General features: G+C 48.0%; 13 protein-coding genes across 13 annotated transcripts; 7 read left to right on the top strand and 6 right to left on the bottom strand.

Annotated features, from left to right (window-relative positions):
* Positions 1-310: 310 nt before the first annotated feature.
* On the top strand, positions 311-1,027 carry V1508DRAFT_63685 (uncharacterized protein). The gene is made up of 2 exons (XM_066942989.1): positions 311-554; positions 617-1,027. Exons 1-2 carry the CDS (start codon positions 389-391, stop codon positions 856-858), a joined length of 408 nt encoding a protein of 135 aa, XP_066796772.1. The 5' UTR covers positions 311-388; the 3' UTR covers positions 859-1,027.
* On the top strand, positions 1,027-2,125 carry V1508DRAFT_63543 (uncharacterized protein). Its single transcript, XM_066942988.1, has one exon. The coding sequence runs from the start codon at positions 1,196-1,198 to the stop codon at positions 2,069-2,071; it is 876 nt and encodes a 291-aa protein (XP_066796773.1). The 5' UTR covers positions 1,027-1,195; the 3' UTR covers positions 2,072-2,125.
* Positions 2,093-3,608, bottom strand: V1508DRAFT_414485 (formyl transferase). Its single transcript, XM_066939933.1, has 3 exons — positions 3,171-3,608; positions 3,051-3,121; positions 2,093-2,995 (listed from the first exon to the last, which is right to left on the bottom strand). The coding sequence occupies exons 1-3, from the start codon at positions 3,517-3,519 to the stop codon at positions 2,180-2,182; spliced, it is 1,236 nt and encodes a 411-aa protein (XP_066796774.1). The 5' UTR covers positions 3,520-3,608; the 3' UTR covers positions 2,093-2,179.
* Positions 3,609-5,707: 2,099 nt separating this feature from the next.
* Positions 5,708-6,727, top strand: V1508DRAFT_352324 (NADP-dependent oxidoreductase domain-containing protein; the record flags this gene model as incomplete). The annotated part of the gene is made up of 2 exons (XM_066936851.1): positions 5,708-5,961; positions 6,019-6,727. The coding sequence occupies 2 exons, from the start codon at positions 5,708-5,710 to the stop codon at positions 6,725-6,727; spliced, it is 963 nt and encodes a 320-aa protein (XP_066796775.1).
* Positions 6,728-6,856: 129 nt separating this feature from the next.
* V1508DRAFT_438505 (uncharacterized protein) lies at positions 6,857-8,035 on the bottom strand. Its single transcript, XM_066942179.1, has 2 exons — positions 7,676-8,035; positions 6,857-7,616 (listed from the first exon to the last, which is right to left on the bottom strand). The coding sequence occupies exons 1-2, from the start codon at positions 7,945-7,947 to the stop codon at positions 6,995-6,997; spliced, it is 894 nt and encodes a 297-aa protein (XP_066796776.1). The 5' UTR covers positions 7,948-8,035; the 3' UTR covers positions 6,857-6,994.
* On the bottom strand, positions 8,036-10,857 carry V1508DRAFT_414495 (uncharacterized protein). Its single transcript, XM_066939934.1, has 2 exons — positions 10,341-10,857; positions 8,036-10,283 (listed from the first exon to the last, which is right to left on the bottom strand). Exons 1-2 carry the CDS (start codon positions 10,708-10,710, stop codon positions 8,413-8,415), a joined length of 2,241 nt encoding a protein of 746 aa, XP_066796777.1. The 5' UTR covers positions 10,711-10,857; the 3' UTR covers positions 8,036-8,412.
* A 123-nt stretch (positions 10,858-10,980) lies between these two features.
* Positions 10,981-12,343, top strand: V1508DRAFT_414496 (Mob1/phocein). Its single transcript, XM_066939935.1, has 6 exons — positions 10,981-11,147; positions 11,209-11,504; positions 11,560-11,653; positions 11,704-11,831; positions 11,893-12,056; positions 12,111-12,343. Exons 1-6 carry the CDS (start codon positions 11,125-11,127, stop codon positions 12,189-12,191), a joined length of 786 nt encoding a protein of 261 aa, XP_066796778.1. The 5' UTR covers positions 10,981-11,124; the 3' UTR covers positions 12,192-12,343.
* V1508DRAFT_414502 (uncharacterized protein) lies at positions 12,205-13,133 on the bottom strand. The gene is made up of 4 exons (XM_066939936.1): positions 12,847-13,133; positions 12,742-12,782; positions 12,477-12,659; positions 12,205-12,428 (listed from the first exon to the last, which is right to left on the bottom strand). Exons 1-4 carry the CDS (start codon positions 12,872-12,874, stop codon positions 12,384-12,386), a joined length of 297 nt encoding a protein of 98 aa, XP_066796779.1. The 5' UTR covers positions 12,875-13,133; the 3' UTR covers positions 12,205-12,383.
* V1508DRAFT_414503 (GLE1-like protein-domain-containing protein) lies at positions 12,904-15,632 on the top strand. Its single transcript, XM_066939937.1, has 4 exons — positions 12,904-13,482; positions 13,537-14,579; positions 14,632-14,763; positions 14,825-15,632. Exons 1-4 carry the CDS (start codon positions 13,281-13,283, stop codon positions 15,518-15,520), a joined length of 2,073 nt encoding a protein of 690 aa, XP_066796780.1. The 5' UTR covers positions 12,904-13,280; the 3' UTR covers positions 15,521-15,632.
* A 53-nt stretch (positions 15,633-15,685) lies between these two features.
* On the top strand, positions 15,686-16,956 carry V1508DRAFT_414507 (HAD-like domain-containing protein). Its single transcript, XM_066939938.1, has 4 exons — positions 15,686-16,243; positions 16,301-16,395; positions 16,451-16,569; positions 16,623-16,956. Exons 1-4 carry the CDS (start codon positions 15,913-15,915, stop codon positions 16,795-16,797), a joined length of 720 nt encoding a protein of 239 aa, XP_066796781.1. The 5' UTR covers positions 15,686-15,912; the 3' UTR covers positions 16,798-16,956.
* Positions 16,804-17,515, bottom strand: V1508DRAFT_368333 (magnesium transporter). The gene is made up of 3 exons (XM_066937404.1): positions 17,369-17,515; positions 17,165-17,286; positions 16,804-17,060 (listed from the first exon to the last, which is right to left on the bottom strand). The coding sequence occupies exons 1-3, from the start codon at positions 17,498-17,500 to the stop codon at positions 16,979-16,981; spliced, it is 336 nt and encodes a 111-aa protein (XP_066796782.1). The 5' UTR covers positions 17,501-17,515; the 3' UTR covers positions 16,804-16,978.
* Positions 17,516-17,633: 118 nt separating this feature from the next.
* On the top strand, positions 17,634-19,558 carry V1508DRAFT_414511 (C2H2 type zinc-finger-domain-containing protein). Its single transcript, XM_066939939.1, has one exon. It carries the CDS (start codon positions 17,791-17,793, stop codon positions 19,288-19,290), a length of 1,500 nt encoding a protein of 499 aa, XP_066796783.1. The 5' UTR covers positions 17,634-17,790; the 3' UTR covers positions 19,291-19,558.
* Positions 19,414-20,822, bottom strand: V1508DRAFT_368337 (HSP20-like chaperone). The gene is made up of 3 exons (XM_066937405.1): positions 20,601-20,822; positions 20,122-20,541; positions 19,414-20,070 (listed from the first exon to the last, which is right to left on the bottom strand). Exons 1-3 carry the CDS (start codon positions 20,707-20,709, stop codon positions 19,574-19,576), a joined length of 1,026 nt encoding a protein of 341 aa, XP_066796784.1. The 5' UTR covers positions 20,710-20,822; the 3' UTR covers positions 19,414-19,573.
* Between the last annotated feature and the right edge of the window lie 356 nt (positions 20,823-21,178).

Here is a 21,178-nt window from a genome sequence, read left to right on the forward strand (position 1 = left end):
GGGCAAGCCCATTCTAAAATGCCGCTCCTGTGTTTGGCTGTCATAGCGCGATTTCTTTCTGATGACGATAGACACGAAAAATCTAGCATCTTAACTTGGTAAGAGAATCTCTCGAGTATCAATATCGCGAACAGAAACGTCTGTAGCCCGATAAGAAGCAACATTGTAGAATTCAGAGCTTACCAAGATCGTCAGGTATGTTGTCGTGCCTACCCCCTGAAAAAGTGTGTGGTTTGCTGTTGCAAGCCCTAACCCGATCACACTAGGCATACACCCGCTTCTCCCACAAGGTGCTCCTCATTAGCCGCTATGATAAAACCATGCAAATTCATAGTGCCTACTGCGCAACTAATACTTGAAGCCTTTGTTGATTAATATTGATAGAGAGATGGAGTATACTTCAACCTCACAAGCCGATGTCAACCTCGCGTCGCCTCTAATTTTTTGCACATTATGCTTCCGGCGTCCATCGACATCTGGAAACCGCTGCTACATCGTCACCTGCGGTCACATATTCTGTGACGATCACATCGGCGTCCCTGACATCACTTCAAGTTTGTGTCCTATTTTGCGTTTGGCAGTATGGCGATGGAAGTGTTGACGGTTGTTGTTACAGTTGATTCGAATAATTTACCAAAAAACCACACCTGTCCGTATTGTCATTCGTCAGGCATGGAAATTTACGCCATATCGGAACAAGTTTGTATATACGTCTGGTCAAGATATTCTAGTTTACTTACTCTGTGGTGTCAGATGCCACCCGAGCTGGCAATTTATTTCAGTAACTCCAAAGTGTTCATAGACCGCATGGCAACAACGTTAAAGGTTTCCTTAAATCGTGCGCTTTGCTTGTTATAAATGTACTAAACGAAAGAACTAGTTCAAGCTGTCTACTCTTACATATTTAGTTGATCACTACCAAGGTCAGGGCTCAGAAATCGCGCAACTGAGAAAGCATGTCGAGTATCAAGATAACATGATTGCACAGATACAGCCCGCGTTGTCAGAAAGCGCGTATTGGCAATCGTGTGTGATGTTTTGTGCATACCAGTTTCTGTTGGCCGATATATTAACGGAATGAGTTTCATATAGAGAAGCGGACAAATTAAAGAAAGAGAATGATGCGCTACGGAAGCAGTTGCAATATACGCCGCGTCAGAATCAGTTTACTGTTTCACATCAAGCGCAAGAGAGGATGGGACCGCCATCATTATCGGTGCACAACACGTCGCATCTAAAAAGCGGCCATACCGCGCCGGATATACAACAGCGTGCCTACAGCGAGGAGAATGGGGACAACAGCTTGTCAAGCGGATCCATACCGGTCCCTCGTTCATCTTCAATACATTCGAGAATTGGCGATCGGCGGCCGCCCACTCCTCTTTCGCACGTTCGAACAGGAACGCCCGGTACGGGATCGTCGGGCGAGAAACGGTCGCATACAAGTTTGCTGGACCGGAGTCCTAGAGCGGCGTATGCAAGTCCACGGTCACAACTTCTATATGTACGACAAGGCGGCAACGAGCCCATCGACAGGTCTTCCGTTGCGTCTCCGTATTTCAATAGGGCTACCGCGAGGGATGCCAACGAGCCGCCTCACGCACCGGCGCCAGTATACGCTGTTCCGCATCGCGATTCGCTGTCTCAGTCTCCCGGGAAGCTGTCTGCATCAAGTGCCACTCTAGCGCCGTTCAAGCCTGTCACGCCATCATCATCGACAGTGCCATTCACTGACACTATTCCCCACATTGGACAAACTCTCCACAAATTCACGCCGACAGCAGCGGCAATGACGATTCCACGCCCGGCGACAAGCTCGTCACAGTATTCTCTACATAGCAACAAAACTCTGAACACAATTTCGAGCTATCGAGGGCTGTCGGGAACACCGCGGATAGTGGGCAGTACTGACCGCATGTTCTACAATGGTGCACGTGGAGCTCAATCTACAGAAGTCGAGGACCTTCTGCGGCTTGCGGCACCGGAAAAATATAGTTTGCCTCCAAAACGAGCGGGGCCTACGATCACTGTTCATACTGGAGGTGTTAAACGAACAGCATACAAGCGCTAGTTAGTCTGTTTAGTTGCTACTGTTATTATATTTTTTTCATTATTCGAATGACGCAATGCTCGAATGTTTTTATATATGGATTATTTCTACAATTTACAAGTAAAATGACTAATCCTTGTCTGACATGAAAATCGGGTACACCAAATCGGTCGCCTTCAACTTCTTCTGCCGCCCTTCAATCTTGGCACTTCCGACTCTAACTTTGCCGCGAAGAGTCTGCACGATCATGGACTCATCATTACTTTCAAACTTGACGAACCCAGGCGGCACGTCCTCCCCGAGATCTGGATCAGTTTGGTGGCTATTACCGGGATCACCACGTTCGTGTATGGAGACGCCGTACAGTAGCACCCGTCGCAATTTCTCCTCAACCCGCCCCTTCCGCTGTGACGCGACACGCGCGAAGGTCCACAGCGGCCCGCCAAACGCGCGAAATGCAGTGTCGACACGGTCGGCGGTGTCGGCATGCCATCGGACTCTCCGCATGTCGGGGTCGATTTTGGGAGCATGGGAGTACGTGTACTTGCGCTCCAGCACCGGTTTGAACACGGTCCAGAAGTCCTCAGGACCGTGGACTTTTTCCACCAGGTCTTTAAAGAAATCACGCAGAAGATTTGACGCCGCGACGCACAATCTGCTGAGTAGAGTCTCGTAGTTATCAGTGTCGTATATCCGCACGGGATCAGAATTCTTGAGGATCTGGCCCTTGTCAAAGCTATGTGGGTGTAGAGTTTGTATTGTCACGCCAGTCGTGGGGTCGTTGTGGTAAATCGCCCACTGGATAGGCGCGGGGCCGGAATGTCGGGGGAGAAATGATGGGTGAACATTGATCCCGCCCCAGGTTGTTGATTGAATGAAGGAGGACGGGATGAGTTTGCCATAGGACACTGCGACAGCGAGGTCAAATCCTAAAGCCTGGAGATTCTGTATGCCATGTTGGGTTAGGATCGGTGAATTGGTAGCAGGAACACTGACGTACCTTAAAATCTTCCGTTTCCTCAGCTGCATGTAAAGGTAGGCCATAATCCCGCGCAAGAGCCGCTAGAGGAACTACATCCATCAGGCACGTGCGCGTCACATATATCCGCAACCAACATACCTTCCCTCAACTGCTTCAGATTTCGACCGGCGCGTTTAGGTTTCCGGACAGCAACATGCAAGTCGACATCGAACGCGTCTTTTGCGAGCCTCTTGTAAGTGACCAGTTCGTCTAAACACGCCATGCTAAACTGGTCCGAGCCGAAAAATACAACGCGAATAGGTTTCTCGCGGATCGTGCGCGTGCTGTAGAGACATTGTTTGCGGGTTATGCATACGTTGCGAATAAGAAATCGGCGTAAGTGTGGTTGAGAAAATGGAGGCAGTGTGTGGGCAGAGCAGCAGTCGACAAGCGTCAACGGCGCCGACAGTGCACTTCGTGTGGAGAGAAGCGAAAAAAAGCATTTCATTGGTAAGATAAGTGAGATTTTATTTAATTTCTCGGTAAGCTTTCAGTAACGTGCACTGAATCAACGGAGAAAAGCGGCTGATTTTGTTTGGTTCAACACCGTCACGATCCGAGTACCCTAACCCCATTCAATGTGTTCGTAAAGGACCTGCCCTTTCCGATTTTCTACTTGGAATCCGGACAGCGAAAGTTATTCTATAGTAGTAACATCAAGAATGATATTGCAGACAAGTCTTGCGGTGGACGTCGCCACAGGTATACCTTACAGGTGAGGGATTCTGCGTACGATTGATCGAATATGAACGGGAACTACAATAAGGCTTCGCAAGTTTGAAACGAGGTCGGATCCGAATGATGACACACTTGGTTGAGCCAGCTTGCAAACTATGCGATATATGATTAGGCAGTTTCTGATTGCATCGATAATGCGCAAAACCACTTTGATCGTTGCTGTGTCGGTTTCTATCATATTCAGGGGCTAACCTTAAAATCAACAATAGTGTATTCCGAAGGCACAGGGATATAAATCTCTCCTAGATCTTACTTGGCTCAATATCTAAACGTAACTCTTGTATTAGACGGCCATCAAACCCCGGACTTTGAAAATTATGAACAAAATGCCGAGATCTGCTGGTCCGCATGTCATCGGCGGCACCTGCAGAGATTCATCGAGTGGTAAAGGTATTCAGATCACGCACTTATCAAAGCAGGACACTTGTGCATGCAAGCACTGTCGAATGTCGTGCGAATAGGTCGAGCTCACCTCTCACTATCCTTGTGGGCTATCCGTCACCCGATATACCACCCATACTTCGCAAACTTCTCATCTGCCCTCAACCTCTCCATATCTTCATACCTCAAACAAATCACAACCGCAATCTCGCCGTCCAGCGTCCTAGGCATCAAATGTATCAAACTTTCGACCAGGTCAAATTGCGGCCTCCGCACAGCCTCAGGCTTACACACTCCAAGGTTGAGATTAACAGTCTAACTTCGCCCACGACTTGAACATGATGTCCGCTGATAGGTTAAGCGTCGCTGTGAAGGAGATGATGTTTTGTCTCGTGTGCGGTTGCGGACAGTCGTTCGAGACCATTCGTCAACCTGTAGATGATTGCTGAACGTGAGGAAGCATCGGCCACTGAAAGGCAAAACATATCTGCGTATATACGTCGAGTAATGGAAGTTGTCCAAGAATATCTAGATATTCGTTCAGGTCCTTTACAATAGCTGGTCCATGCATGCTGCGCAGTTGAAAGTGTCAAATATCTACGGCGGCGCCCCTCTATGATGGACATAGCACTGCCTCAATGCCACACTCCGTACTGTGAGTCATAGGAAAAATGTCCCAGAATAGGGTCGCACTTTGCCTAAAAATTAGCAAGAAGGTAATAGCCAATCTAGCCTATTTTGGGCCAAAATTTGTAGATCTTGAATGAAGATATTTCGCTCAGCAGAGTGTCCAATATGTCGGGTCTGCGCCATTTGTGAGGCTTTACGCTCAGTGAAGCCGTCCAACTAGAGCAGATGTTGCGATGCAGCAACCGAGGAGTGCTCGGATGCCTTACTAGTTTTGATTCCATGATTGGTCTAGTGGAAACCCTGTCGTACTTTTACAGTCTCTTAAATCCCTTGGCCTGGTTGTTTACATCTTGGACATCGTGGTTGTTCCAACCTGTTTTGTATACGATATGTAAAATTCCTTCAATCATCTCTAATTAGAAATTGTTAGCATCCTTGGGTCTTGTGACAGTGCCTAATCTGGTGTTGCGCTAGATTTATCCGGCCAGCGGTAGCGGATGGCACTAACTAACGATTCTGCTCGGTGACGAATTAGCCTAAGCTCCAGTCTCCTTGTTTCCACAATCCGCTGCGATTGGTAGAATACCAAGTACGAGCAGTTCCACGATGTAGATCAACCGAGAGGCGACCGAGATTGGCACTATTCGGATCCGATTAGAACTGTGCTGGTAAATTATAGTACGTAATAATAATATGTGCGGATATAGTTAACACAACTTTGCTGCCAGCGCCGCGTTGTATTCATAAACACCCAACGCGCCTGCTACCAATGGTTAAACCTCCGCATGCTACTAATCTTCCAGATCCCACTCGTGCGATCTCTCTATAGCCACTCATCCAGTACCAGATACTTCTCTGTCTCCTCCAGACTCTTCGCATCCAAAATAATGTCCGTCACTCTTAGACCCTCCGGCCAGAAAATGCCCTTGGTCGGGTTCGGCCTCTGGAAGGTCCCCACGGACAGCTGCGCCGACACGGTCTACAACGCCATCAAGGTCGGCTATAGACTCTTCGACGGTGCCCAGGACTACGGTAACGAGAAGGAGGCCGGCGAGGGTGTCCGCCGCGCCATCGCCGACGGTCTTGTAAAGCGCGAGGATCTCTTCATCACGTCCAAGCTTTGGAACACGTTCCACTCAAAGTACGCTATCTCAATTTCTGTACCATTATTGATTCGACGGTGCTAACAATTGGCCAGAGACCACGTGCTTGAGATGACCAAGAAGTCCCTTGCAGACTGGGGTCTCGACTACTTTGACCTCTGGCTCATCCACTTCCCCATCGCGCAGAAGTACGTCGATCCTGCCGTCCGATACCCCCCAAATCTCCTCTTCGATGCCGACGCAGGCACCATGGAGTTTGAAGACGTACCCATTTCCGAGACCTGGGCCGAGATGGAGAAGGCCGTCGAGCTCGGCTACACGAAGAATATCGGAATCTCCAATTTCGCCGGCGCCCTCATCATCGATCTCCTCCGCTACGCGAAAATCCCTCCCGCCGTCCTTCAAATCGAGCACCACCCCTACCTCACCCAGCCCCAAATCATTGCTCTCGCTGAGCAGCGCGGTATCGCCGTCACAGCCTACTCCTCATTCGGTCCGCAGTCCTTCCTCGAGCTTGGCCACCCTCTCGCGCAAACAGTCGGTCTCCTTCTCGAGGCCGATCTCATCTCTTCGATCGCGAAAGCCCACGGCAAGACAACTGCCCAGGTCCTGCTCCGATGGGCCACTCAGCGAGGCATCGCTGTTATTCCCAAGTCCAACAATCCCCAGCGTTTGGCCGAGAATTTGAACCACGTCGACTTTGATTTGACTCCCGAGGAGCTCGAGAAGGTCTCCGGTCTCAATGTCGGCTTGCGATTCAACGACCCGGCCGACTGGCCCGGCAAGATCTACATTTTTGCCTAATGACTTCGTGGTCGGATATTAGAGATTTAAAAGTTGAGCCATACTTTTTTGTTGTTTGGGATATTTATGGGATTTATGTACATGTCTTCCGGTTTGAAATAGAAATAAATCCTTTTCTCCCTGTTAGATAGTATAACTTTGTTGCCATATTCTGCTGCCAGGATTAGAGTCGTGATGCGATCTACGTCGTGAATTATTGTTATATATTATAGCCCTATCGAACAACACGCCAAATGCAAGTCAAAGCCAAGACGCCCTATCTAAACCTCACCTACGTATTCTCCCAGTCCCGCCAACCCTCTCCTCATTCCATCTCTCCAGTCTCTCTTTCCTCAAATGATAAATCCGTCTGACCCGTCGATACTCCCTCACAAACTGCCCCACATCGACGCCAGCAGAAGCATGCCCACGAGCTGTACCCCCAATATCCAGAAAACTGCCTGCCAATGCCTCAGAAACGTGCTCGGCTTCCTCAGTCGCAGAGCCCAACTTCGCGCGTAGGCGTGCGGACGAATACGGCGCGAGAGCCTCGTACATCCTCTTCTCGACCTGGCGCCATTTCGCATCCATATCTTGCGCATCTTTCAACTCGCTCTCAGTCCGCGCTCGCGCATCCGCGATCGTCTTCTCCTTGTCTAGAATCCTGGCCGTGATCTCCTTGACCTGCGTCGACAGTGCAGAGATTTTCTCCATCTGCTGCTTGCTGGCCGGATGCGTGGTCTCGAATAGTGCCGTCAATGTCTCCTCATCTTGGATTAACGCCGCCAGTTCCTGGCGATTCTTAGACTGAAGAACCGGCGGGATAAAAAGATGTGACTGCGCACTGATGGATGCCGGCCGCGGTGACTGCGCGGGCGATGGAATTGGCGATGGAGGCGCGCCAAGTTGCCTGATACTCGTCGTTAACTATTGACTAGTCTGTAGTTATGATAAAGAGACGATACGCACATATGAGGAACGCTTGGCACACTCCTAAGTCCTCTGGCATAGTCGGGCTCATTGTTCCCTGTCGCCTGCTGCTGCTGTATTTGTGGCGGCGCGGCAGCCTGCGCGTGCTGTAGCGACGGTCCGGCGACGCTGCTCCATTGAGCTTGCTGCCCTGCTGCAGGAAGAGGAGGTAATGGTGGTGGGGCACTGGAATGCGTGGACTGGTACGGCGGCAGGCTACCCTGTACCAGGGACTGATACTGAGGTTGTCGCGGACCGGGTGGATATGACATTGTGTCTGTCAAAGTGTAGTTGGAATGAAATGCTGGGTATCTCCATGTCGAATATCTGGCGTCATATGGCGGATAGATGTGGTACAATACCCATTGAAATTCGACGACAGAACAGTTGTTATGTCGACCACACTAATAATGCTTAACAATTTACTGTTGAAACCAGGAGTAATAATCTCAAGACACCGGCCTATCTAACAAATTGTCATGCAGCTAAATCGTTCAAACAATGTTTTAACCAGTTTCTCCAATACATATCACGCGCTAATGCACAGACCCTAAACAAAACTCTACCCTTTCGGCAAATAAATTAATATAAACCAAAAACTAATAATCACAACAACACTCAAGTACATATGCATGCCGATAAATCGCTACAATATCTTTATCCACCAGTTCTCCGCACATTTTAGTTACGATTTATTCTCGGCAATATATGACGCTAAAATATTTGGTTGCCATAATTTACGAAAATAAAGAGAAACTCAAAGGCACAGAACTTCCTCGGCCACTAGGATACAACTTCTGCTTTCCTTCGAACTTTCTCGGCTTCGGCAGGTCGTTATCATTCTTGAACTTGTATTTCGAGTCGTTAATATCCAGCCTCTGTGAGCCGTTAACGTTATTCGCGATAGTGTATGAGCTCGCGTTTAATTCGCGGATGTTTCTGTATGCCGCTGATGCAGAACGACGCGAGGAGCGACCGGTGGACGATGACACGGAGTTTGATGGCGAGTGGGAGCTGCCGACGGATGATGTTGGCTGCCCCCCTGGTGGTGGTGGCGGAGGTGGCGGCGGCAGACCGCCTGACGACCGGCCGTTGGTAGATGTAGAAGTAGGCGCGGGCGGAGGAGGGGGGGGAGGTAATCCTAGGCTTAAGGACGATGATATCGCTGCTGAACCAGAGGATACTGCTGGGGGTGGTGGTGGAGGCGGCGGCGGCGGCGAAGTGGGGAACAGCATACTTTGCACTGCCATCATCGGCGCCGATGGCCTCGAATCAGAGTTGTCGTAATCGTCATCATCATCAAATCCGTCGCTATCACTATCTGATGAATAATCATGGGCACCGCCAAACGCAGGAGTAGGTGGTGGCGGAGGTGCTGTGGGCGCAGACGATGGCTGTGCTGGCGGTGGAGGCGGTGGAACTGGCGGTGCCGATGAAGAAGTTGATGTTTGCAAAGTTGGAATCGGAGGTGCACCTGGAATCGACGACGCGGCTGACGAACTAGAGGCCCGATGTCGGCCTACTATAGATGCATTTAACGCCGCAGTGAATGACGACTGAACTGGCGGAGCATGATGTACTGGCGAAACATCTGATTCACCACTGGCCTTCAAGAACGATGGTGGTGGTGGAGGCGGTGGTATAGTATTGGACGACGATGGCGCTGACTTGCCAGACGACGGGATAGGAGGCGGCGGAGGCGGGGCTGCGGACGGTACTGGAGGCGGTGGAGGCGGCGCACTACGCGGTACTGGACGTTCTGAGTGAGATGGGGACTTAAAGCCGGGTATGCTATTAGATAGGGAGGATGGTAACGGTGGTGCAGGTGGAATTAATGATGTTAACGGGGGTGCAGGTGGAATTAACGATGGTAAGGGGGCCGCTGGTGGTCCTGACGATGGGACTGGAGGTGGAGTTGGTAGAGTCGACGGGAGCTGCGGGGGTAGTGGGGGTGGTGGGATTGAAGAAGGTAATGACGACGCCGGTGGAGCTGATGTCGGAGTAGATTTGGCCGACTGGATGAGCAACGGTAGCCCTGATGGGATCGACGAGGATAATGGCGGTGAGGGCGGCCCAAAAGAAGGTATCGGAGGTGCGGCGGTCGTAGGAACAGGTGGTGCAGTAAATGACGTTGGATCTGGCGGCGCGGCCGAGGGTGGCAGAGGAGGTGCTGCCGAAGGTGGAAGAGGAGGAGCCGGGGGTATCGAGGAAGGCGCTTTCGGAGCTAGGGTCGATGACAGTGAAGGTGGTAGCGGCGGTGCCGGTGTAGTAAACGACGATGGTAGAGGCGGTGCCCGCGGAATTGATGAAGGGAACGGAGGAGCTGGCGGTGCTGACGGAGCTAGTGATGATGGCAATGGCGGTGCTGGCGGGACGGACGACGGCAATGGTGGTGCAGGTGGACCGGACGACGGTACAGGAGGCACAGGAGGAATGCCTGATGGAATTGATGGTGGTGCGGATCCCGGAATAGCCGGGGCGAGTGAAGGAGGTCTCACATTAGCTACCGATGATACAGACGATACAGACGACGATGTTTTGTGATGAGCCGGTCGTCTCGGGACCGATGGATGAGGTGGTGCAACTGGAGCAGGAGAACTGAGTGATGCTATTCATTAAGTTAATATATTTAGGCCAAAAATATGAGGATCGTAGATCATCTTACCACCTGTATCGATTCCACCTCTACTCTTCAACTTCGGTATTCCGCCGGCAAACAAGCCAGCTAACTGAGGTCCCATAGCCATGGGTGATTCATCGCCAGAGTTCGATCTAGATCTACCAGCAGATGGCACAGGCGGTGCCAGATGGGAAGTAGATGATGCACTGGATCCCCCAGACTCGCCGGCAGCTCGGCCCCCAACTGCTGGAGCACTTCGATCATTGGTGACAGCTTTCTTCAGCTTCTTTCCTTGTTGAATTTCGCCAAGTAAGGCGTTTCTCCCGCCACCGCCAGCCATCGGGGGTGGTGGTCCGCGTGGTGCTGGAACTCCTACAGGAGGAGGTGGTGGAGGTGGAGGCGGTGGACCAGCCATTTCTGATTAGAATGTAGTTATGTAGATAACAGCGCAGATGTAGAGAATTGCGTAGTCGCAAAATATGTGAGTTGTTAATGTGTCTAGTAACTGATAACGATGGGTAACCGCTTCTGGCTTCTTACACTGAACTCAAGTGTTTCGTTCGTAATGCGCTGAGAACAGATTGTCTGTGACTTAGCTATTGTGAGCTGGTCGTGATCAGGCGCGCTCCATCTCCAACGTAGAAAACGCGTGTCGACGGGACGTTAATTCGCCCCTTATTTCAATCCAGCACATAGAGGTACTTGAGAGGCAATCCTTGCCTTTCAATTACATGATAATAAGTCGTCATAAATACAAAGTAATTTGTGTTCTTACTCTGATCTCGTACAAAATAGCGGTGACTGGATCTTGACTACTTCATCACCGTACATGTCCTTTTTCAACAACTTCGGGTATGTGTAATCGCTCAATTCATATTTCACCAGAGATATCTGACACTATATTGCCTTCTAGTCGCGGCTTCGGTCGGTCGTCTAGAAAGAACAAACAACAGCAACAACAGCAGCAATCAACGCCAACACAGGCCTCGTTCATACGGACGTCCAGCTCACATTCCTCGGTACAGTCCACGATCTCCAACTCATCGAACCACCTGAAAGCGTCTTCCAACAACCAATATGTGCCTCCTGTACCAAAGCCTATGTTTCTGTCACAACCGTTTGTTCGTACGGCTTTAGTAAAAGGCAGTTTCAAGACAATTGTAGTGCTGCCGAAATACGTCGACATGGGTGAATGGTTGGCCCTGAATAGTAAAGCGACCATCGTGACAATCTGACATTACATGTCTCTAACTGTATCGTTTAGCATTCGAGTTTTTTACATACCTAAATTTAATTTATGGAATTATATCGGAGTTTTGCACTGTACAATCTTGTCCGGCCATGAGTGCAGGACCAGGGTATGTCCCCTGGATTCATTTCCTCCGTCAAGCTAACCTTTATTATATAGTTTTGACTATACATGGCTCGATGGATCTAAAAAACAAATACGGTTTCCTGCTTCAAGATATATCGATCTTGTCCTCACCTGGACCAACAATAAGCTCAACGATCAGTCAATATTCCCTACAAAAGCTGGTATGTTTGTTTGACAAGTTCGCTCTCTGCAAGGGATCTAACGCTTGCTTGGCAACTGTAGGCGTGCCATTTCCCCCAAGCTTTCCAGTAACATTACAGAACATATTTAAGCAGCTGTTCCGAATTTTTGCACATATATATTACAATCACTTTGATGCAATCGTGCACATGAATCTGGAGGCCCATTGGAACTCATTCTTTGCGCATTTTATCAGTTTCTCAAAGGTTAGTCGGAGCGGCTGAATATAGATGTATTAGTGGAAGCTCATGACTGAATAGGAGTTCGAGTTATTGGACAGACGGGACACGGAGCCATTGTGGGAGTTAATTGAGTCGTTTGAGGCACAGGGCAAGGTTTAATGAGGCGTCGTTGGTTACAAGATATATATGTAGTTGGGGTTTCCTGACCGATAGACAACGGACCGTATTGGAGGAGAGTGATTATACAACTATACAGTGTACCATAAAATGTAGCCGCAAATGAATAATAATACACAAGGATCCTGAAACCAATCTATGAAGCCATTGTACTCCTTTTCGAAATGGCATATTCTATAGTCCCAGCTTCTTCGTCTCGCCTAGCCGCAGTCCACGGACCTATACAAATATCAATATCTATGACAAATTATATAAATGTAGTCTCACCTTATCCCAATCAATCTGTGAGTCTATTTCATCGTCAACTAACCCGCACAACGCAACGCTTTCACCTCTTAGTAAATATAATCCCAAATCCAGGACCTCCGTCGGCGCGTCAGGGGTTATTACTCGTTCTTTAGCTGATTCAAGGATAATATTCGTAGTTTGATCGTAACCTTGTAATATTCCCTATAATGCAGTCAGTATGTCCAAACTTTGGCGGATAGCAGTCTCGCGATGCGCATGGATAACCGCAAATCTTTGATCTTACCGTGAAAAGCCGTCCATCGGACGTGATCACCACTACCGCTTCTGCAGCATATTAACAATCACACTATTTAAAGAATGATAGATCTTCTTGGATCAAAAAACGTACTTCCAACATATTGTGCTAACGCGGACATTGTCAACAGTGTCCTACGAACGAAGCACTTGATAGAATTACCGCGCGCGCAATATTGATCTCAATTGAACTATCAAGGATATCAAGCCGTAGGCCGTAGATTGTCCAGAACACTATCCTAGAGACATTGACCCCCCGAAGACTGAGGTCGTGTGGTTGAAATTCTCAATCGTTGGCTTCAGTCTCACTATCTGATTTAAGTTTTTTGGAGTTCAGCTTCGAAGATCGTGCTCCACGAATCCCCGAGTTAGTCGATATTCGTGATTCTTTACATTGATTTGGCTACAATCGGCAACTTCTTGTTTTCCGCCAATAGAGACGATGTCCTTGGTATAGCATCTGTGCATTAAAAAGCGATATACACCTACGGCATTCTCGAATCACGTTGACCAATCGTGATAAGCAGCATGGGCGTATACTCTCTTATCGTCGATCCGCCGGTAGACGCGGAAGCCATGGAGGTAGAGAATGGTCTTGAATCAACATCTACAACCGTGAAGAACAATCAGGAGAGTGTGCCTACGAATCGTGCGCAAGATGACGATATTCTGCCCGAGAGTCTTGCGCAGATGGCGGTTTCTTTACAGCCTTTAGATGCTAGTCAATTAGGTACTATTTAGTCCAGAATTATAGACGGTATGTATTGGCTAACGTGTATCAAAGAGCTCATCTTATCTCGGTCTCCCTTTCGACGGGCGCGATTAACTTCTACCGAACGAGTCAAAGAGAACATGGCAATGGTCTATAGCATGATATCAAAATGGAGCGCAGCTCAGGACAAAACCATGCAAGAATCCATGTCGCTTGAAAATGAGTATGTTAAGCAGCAGCGCGAGATCAATTGGCAGATGTATCAGAATCAGCTGCACGACGAGGATTCGTACTGGAACTCAAAGTCCAAGAAGATGTGGAATAGCATATCAGATGCTATACAGAAAGAACGGAAATTATTGGAGGACATTAAGAGGAAGGAGTTGGCTCGGAAACGGGAGCTAGAGCGGCAGAGACTCGAGCAAGAGAACTTGGAGCGGGAGCGGAAAGAATCCGAAGAGAAGGAAAGACAAGCACATGAAGAGCAAGAGAGAATGGGCCGGGATGAAAAAGAGAAAAAGGTGCGCGACGATGCCGAGAGACGGGAACGCGAAGAGAAAGCAAGGCGTGAACTAGAAGAGAAAGCGAGACGGGAAAGCGAAGAAAAAGCCATACAGGAACGCGAAGTAAAAGCGAGAGAACAAGAAGAGAAGGAACAGCAGGCCCGCTTAGAAGAAGAGAGACAAGATAGTGGACTGCAACAAAAACGGGAGCGCGAGGCGGCTAAGGTACAGGAAGCCAAGCAAAGACAAGAAGCTGAGGCACGACAAAGAGCGTTGGATGCTATTCAGAAACGCATTGCCAGTGAGCGACAGGAGAAGGAACGCAAGGAATTAAAAGCAGTGGAAACGAAGAGCACCCCCAAGTCAGACGATGAAGCTAATAACCTGCCAGAACCGGAACCGAAAGTGCAAGGGTCGACACAGAAGCCTTTGCCATCTGTTACTGAAAGCAAGTTTGTGACCGATTTGAGTGCCGCTCTGGACGACACAGAGGTGGCTTCTAGTGCAGGTACTACAGCAGTCGAGAACGACGAACTTACAACGCAGCCTCCTGTACCTCAATACATTGATGAAGCAAAAGCCGAGCAAGATTATTATCATAAGTTGATTCTGGTTAGCTATTGATTTATATTGCTTATAGCTTCCAGTTACTAACAGTTAGTAGTACATAAAATCCGACATCTTGGCTCCAGTCGCCGCAGACAAGGCATTGAAGACCTATTGCTCCACCAACAAGCGAAAGGTGAAACCAAAGCTTGGGCAGCTTACAAACAGTCGTCAGCAAATTCGGAAAATTGTTAGTTTTTGGCGATTTTATGTCTGTGTTACAGACTGGCGTGACTAACGAATTGTACTAGCTTGGCGAACTTAATGTCATTATAGAAGAGGCAAAGGAAAAGTCTGACCTTTGTTACAACTGGCTACTAAACTTTCTGTCGAAATCTATTGTTTCGCAAGCAGAGACAGAAACTACAGTCTCACCTATGAGTGCGTTTCCTCTTGGCACACTTGCGGTGTTTATGATGTCTAAACATTACAAGCTCCGTGACCTTTTGATCGCCAGGATCGTCAAGAAATGTCCCTATGTTATCGGCTACTCTTGCTCGATTGATACTGAAGAAGGACGTATACGGATGGGATATAAACGTATTGAGGGGAAATGGGAGGATGACGCCATGTACTGTGAACGCATGGGCGGGATCGCCTCTGTGTGGGGAGTCATGACCCAGATTGGGTTCCCGTTGAACTCGAATATCTCTCATCCGTATCCGCTCTATCATTCGTGGACATTTATTTCGAGAATGCTCAACCTGCCACCGGCGAGTCTTACGAACGCACATTTTACGGTAATGGCTTCGTGGTGGGAGCTGACTGCGAGACGGTTTTTGATTGCGTACGGTAAGGAAGGTCACAAACTGTTGACCACTGTATGGGATGCTTGGACAAGAGCAGCAAGTGATAAGAGATATCCAGCGGCGGCGAGATTAAGAATATTGGGAGAACAATGGCAGGAGCATGGAGAGACTGGCTTAGTGAGACCGGAAGAGCAATAGCGGTTCTAACCCGATACTATCTTCATTTCACATTACGAACTTGTAACCTTGGGAATTTTGCATATGTAGAGTAACTGGGCGTTGAAATTATTTCATTGTACATATATTAAAACTATAAATAACTCGATGGGACCGCTCTGAACGGGAGAAAGCTATCGGCAATGACCGGGCCTTTTACCCGCGCCGCGTCCCGAAAGTCACTTCCGACTATTGAGAAGCGACAACCTGTAAAGAATGGCACCTCAGGCGCGCTTTATGCGTTACTTCTGGTCCTACCAGAAGTAAGTAATTATCTTACGAAGTTGTCGCACAATTTGAAATCGACGTCTGTTAACGGGAAGAACATCGATATCGCACCCGCCTATCAATTGATATAGGCCAATTATATAGCAATGCCGGAGATCAAGGCCATACTTTTCGACGTCTTCGGTACAGTCGTCGACTGGCGCACCTCCGTCAAGGAACATATCCTTGCGCGCTCCCCAGAGCCTATTAAGACCTCAGTTGACTGGAACGAATTTACACAGGAATGGCGCGACTGCTATTTCAAGTTCGTCTCTGACAACTCGAATGACGATGCGACATCTGTCTTTAATTCGTTCCTGTCAGTGGATCAGCAGTACAGACAGGCGTTGGACGTCTTAGTGGAGAAATATGGGATTAAAGGAGTCTGGACGGAAGAGCAGAAGGATGATATTGCCACTGCTTGGCATTACCTCAAAGGTCTTTCATATATTTAAAGATTAATGAGTGCTCGGGCCTAACAGTGTTTTGATATAGGATGGGATGATACACTCGAAGGTCTCACACTTCTCAAATCCAAGTTCATCATCGGGACTTTGTCCAATGGAAACATGAGACTCTTAGTCGACATGGCAAGCCAGCGCCTCTTAGCCCATGCTGTATCCGACTTATCTAACTTCTGCACAGGCTAAGTACGCAGAGTTGCCTTGGGACGTCGTGTTCTCCAGCGAACTCTTCAAGATCTACAAACCGTCACCAAGAGTATATCTAGGTGCAAGCGAGTATCTTCAGCTGAAACCGGAAAAGTGTGCTCTCTTCGTTTCAGTCGAAGTAAGTTTTAACTAACGATAATCATAAGTGTCTTGATGGTAGCCGCTCATATGTACGATCTCGAAGCTGCTAAAAAGAACGGCTTGTGCACCGCCTACGTCGTAAGAAAAGGCGAAGACATTGGAAGGACTGCCAGCCGAGAAGAAGTTGACTATTTCGTATCAGATTTCGTAGAGTTGTATAAGCAATTGACCGCAGAATAGCGTGATGTGATATTTAGTCGCATCAATTATGTGCATGGCGCCGCGAGCGTACGGAAGACCCTGCAATGGTTCTACGGCAATTGAGGAATTTTTATGCTTTTGTTAAGTGCGTTCAATGTTATCGTACAATGCGGCCATCCTCACGTTCGCAATCCAAACACACTATCTAAATTCGAACCTCTTACTTCTTCGTCGATGCATATTCTTCACGTAGTTTCGTCACATTCATATAACCGGGCCGTCGTTCCAAGAAAGAAAATGGACTATCAATGTACACGTATTAGCACATTCAGCATTTCAAGCATAGTCACACTAGAGGAGCATCTGCAAAGAGACACTGAACACTACAAAAATGATGGCAACATACCTCTTCCCTTCCCGTTCTAATCCCTTTGCCCACTTTGCAAACGAAACCGGCCTTAGCTTGTCCGCTCCAAGTACCTGACCAAGAGCAAACAAGCCGGTAGCCACAATAGTTTCAGTAATGATCTGAATCCAACCGCCCATGTTAGCGCCAGGGCACTGATGACAACTATTTATCTCTAGATCAATACTGAACGCACAAACTTACATCGATTGGCAGTGTCGCATTGCTGTTTACCGTCAAGTGTTTCAAATAATGCGAGAACTCATATGCAGAGTAACCAGCATGAAAGAGCAGTAGTAATGCAAACACCGTGATGGCGGTTGAGATGAACGACATGTTGTGGACGAGCTTTGATATGATGTAAATTGTAAAACTACCATAACGAGCACAGATATATGTAAATCACGTGACATATGGTACGACCTTATGGCGCATCTCACAACTTCTAACTGCTAAAGCAAATTTTTGGATCTTGATTATCACCAAGCCCAACCAGTACTATTATTCAGCATAGTTGCTGGTGTACAAATAGAAAGATAGATATATTAAGTCCACTGAGCACTGTTAGTTGTTTTCTAGGATTTTTGTCAAAAATATAGCCGTTCAGCCTTTATATCACGCGCAGTATGTCAGCCGTCACAGCGTCATCGACGTTACAGGTTACTGCAGGGTCGTCTGCACCCCCGAACGCAGCATTATTTACATGTAATAGCTGCGGTGTTGGATTTCCCACGCCAGATATGCAGAGACGACACATGAAGACAGATTGGCATCGTTATAACTTGAAGAGACGAGTGGCGACGTTGCCCCCTATCTCTGCGGAAATATTTGCCGAGAGAGTTTTGCAGCAGATGGATGCCACGCGGAAGAACGAGGAGAAGTTATCGTTTGTGCAAATATGTCGTGCATGTGGGAATAAGCGGTTTACATCTGCTGGCGCGTACGAAAATCATTTGTCTAGTTCACGACACAAAGAGAACCTGAAGCGAGCAGAGCAGTTAGGACTACGTGAGGACGACGATCACGGATCCACTATTTCTGGCGCAAGAGATCATAGTCCAGGTTGGAGTGTAGCGTCATCTACGTTTTCTCTGGGGGAACCTGTGCAGCCTCTGCAGTATCATACTTTTGGGTTCAGAGATGGCAGAGTTGCAGGTGGAAGCAAGAAAACCTTGCGGCGACACAAGGCTCCGTCTTCTGTTACGACGGCGTCTGTTACCGGAGACGATTTGGATAGCATTATCGATGATGGAGCGGCCGACTTTGCCCGTCCTTCAGTCAGATCGGCTGCGTCGAGTGTTGTCGGCGAACTGGATGCCGAGGACGAGGACGAGGATATTGACTCTATTATTGAAAGGAAGTTACAGACCGCTGTGAAGTTGCCTATAAACGCCTGCATTTTCTGCTCAGCACAGAACTTTAGTGACATCGATGCTACCGTTTCTCATATGCAGCACGATCACGGTCTTTTTGTCCCGGAGAAGGACTATATTGTTGATTTACAAGGACTTATAACCTATTTGTCAGAAAAAGTGTCGATCGGTAATGCATGCTTGTACTGCTCTTTCATTGGCAGAAGCTTGAATAGTATTCGAGACCACATGGTAGCGAAGCAACACTGCAAGATTCCATACGACACCGAAGACGAGCAATTAGAAATCTCGAGTTTTTATGATTTCTCGTCGTCTTATCCTGACGATTATGAGGAGGAAGATGATTGGGATGACGTTGCTTCAGGAGACGGATCTGCTGAGGATGATGCGGAAACGGTTCTTCAAGTTGCTAACGTTGGGCCTCAGCGTCGCACTGAAAGCAATCTCGTTCTCGATCCTACAGGACTCGAACTTTCGTTGCCGCTATCTCGTCTACGGATCGGTCATAGATCGCTTGCAAGGTACTACAGACAGTCACTGCGACCTACTGCCGAGCATCGTGAAGGACAGTCAACTGTTATTGCGGCTACTTCGCGACAGATGTTGGCTTCAATTTCTCGTGATCCGGTCAAGGAACGCCTCACGAAAACGGACTGGAGAGATCAACGCGACAAACAGAACAGAGACATTCGCCGTGAACAACGTTACATCAATCAACAGAAGCATTATAGGGATCCCATGCTCGGAGGTTAAACAAAATTTGCGAATTGGTGTTTTGTTGGCATGTCCTTTATATGGTGTATGGGATAAGTAAATTAGTAGTACATTGATTTGTTCGTATGCGTCATTAGTGTTGGGTCAATGGTGCTTTTGTTTTTGAAATTTATGTCCACTATGCATTAATAAAGGTTCATTCTGTACAAACGCATATCAAACAACTTCATTCAATTCAATCCATTGCGCCTCTATTCGTTCTGTCCACCCTAATACACTGTACATATATAGTTACATCATTTTAAACACCAAAGCAATTTTTTTATGACTGATTCCGGTAAACAATCTCTTTTCCGCCAATCGTGCCCGTTCGTCCAGCCACGCCAAATCTGATCATGCCAGCTCCACTCTCACCGGCGCGCAGACCACCCCATGATAAGCCATTTGCCTTGGCAAGAGTTATTTCAACTTTTGTTCCCATAACTTTGTACTTCGATTTCTCGGGCACGATTGGACCGTATAGCTGGAATTCTGTCTTAAATCGCTTTGTGCCTAGGTGCATGAGATCGAGTGCTAACGAGTCTTCAAAGAACTCGATGGACGACTTGGACTCATCGCATTTCTTTGCAAATATTGAGACAATGACAGTTGTGGGGGTCTGGTAAAAATCCGTCCGACATTCGACCACTTCCTCCTTTTGAGTCTTACTTTCATCCTTAGTGCCGACATATAAATGCTTTCCAGCCATGCAACCTGGTATCTTCAAGAACTCATCAAATTCGAGTACTCGTCGCTTGCAGCACGACCACCCTTTCGAAGCTAAACTCATTAGTTCAGAGCAAAGCGCAAGACCAGTGAAATTGTGCATACCATCGTGGAATATCGCAGTCCCTGGATGGAACTTGCACGAATCGCGATTCGTACCGTCGAAAGTGACGTTACACCCGTTCCTCTTGCATTTAGTATCTATGGGAATTTCCACATCGTCAGGATCTTCAAGCGATACTATATCTAGCTTCTTTGCGGCATCATTCAGAGCCTCTTTGGTTGGAGTGACTGCAAGTTGCGGTTCCTGTTTGGCGACAGATTCTGATGCTGATCCTCTTGCTGGCGCATTACCGTATGTCTCCACACCCTGTTCGTCGATTGACGTCGGCTTGTCGACGTTGGTTTCTGTTACCGGTCCAGGTGCTGGCGGGGCAACTTCGGTCGTATGAACGCCTTTGGTACATCCAGGCAGCGTTAGAAATTCATCGAACGAAATAACGCGTCTCTCGCAGCATGACCACCCTAGACAAAGCATACATTATTAGAATTTACTATTGCTAATCGAGATTTAACAGGCGTACCTTTCAGGGCGTCGTGGAATACTGGCGGTCCGGGGTGATACCAGCATTGGCTCTCGTCTGGCTTGTCGAAGCCCTTTCCGCACCCTTTGCGCGTGCAGGTCTTGGACATGATCTCGGCTCCAAAGGAATATATTATACGAATATATACTCAAAAGGCACGACACTTGCAAAATGGAATGCCTGTGACGTCAAAATTGGAACGCTTGGTTGGATACAATGTGCAGAACTATCGAGAAGTTCTGTTGCCATGAGATTCTTTGCATAAGCCATTCTGCTCTTACTGTTATCGGGTGTTTATCAAGAAAATTAATATTAAGGTTCAAGGATTGTAACTAAAAAGGAAGGTCTTCCAGTTTATGACTCGCTATGGAGCCTTCTGGAACGGAGCCCTAACCGTATGCCTGCTAAAGGCCGGGTAAGGCGAAGCTGAGCTAACACGCATCATGCCGGATCCTTCTTCTCCAGCTTTGACAATATTTTTGTTTTCCCTTACATAGAGATTCGGATTATCTGTCGATTTTCTTGTTTCATGATTGCATACAAGCTGCAAGATGAACCGACAACTGTTGAGGTCCGCT

The sequence above is a fragment of the Lipomyces doorenjongii genome (assembly GCF_038497915.1).
Source record: "Lipomyces doorenjongii strain NRRL Y-27504 unplaced genomic scaffold V1508scaffold_15, whole genome shotgun sequence".
Classification (NCBI taxonomy): Eukaryota; Fungi; Ascomycota; class Lipomycetes; order Lipomycetales; family Lipomycetaceae; genus Lipomyces; species Lipomyces doorenjongii.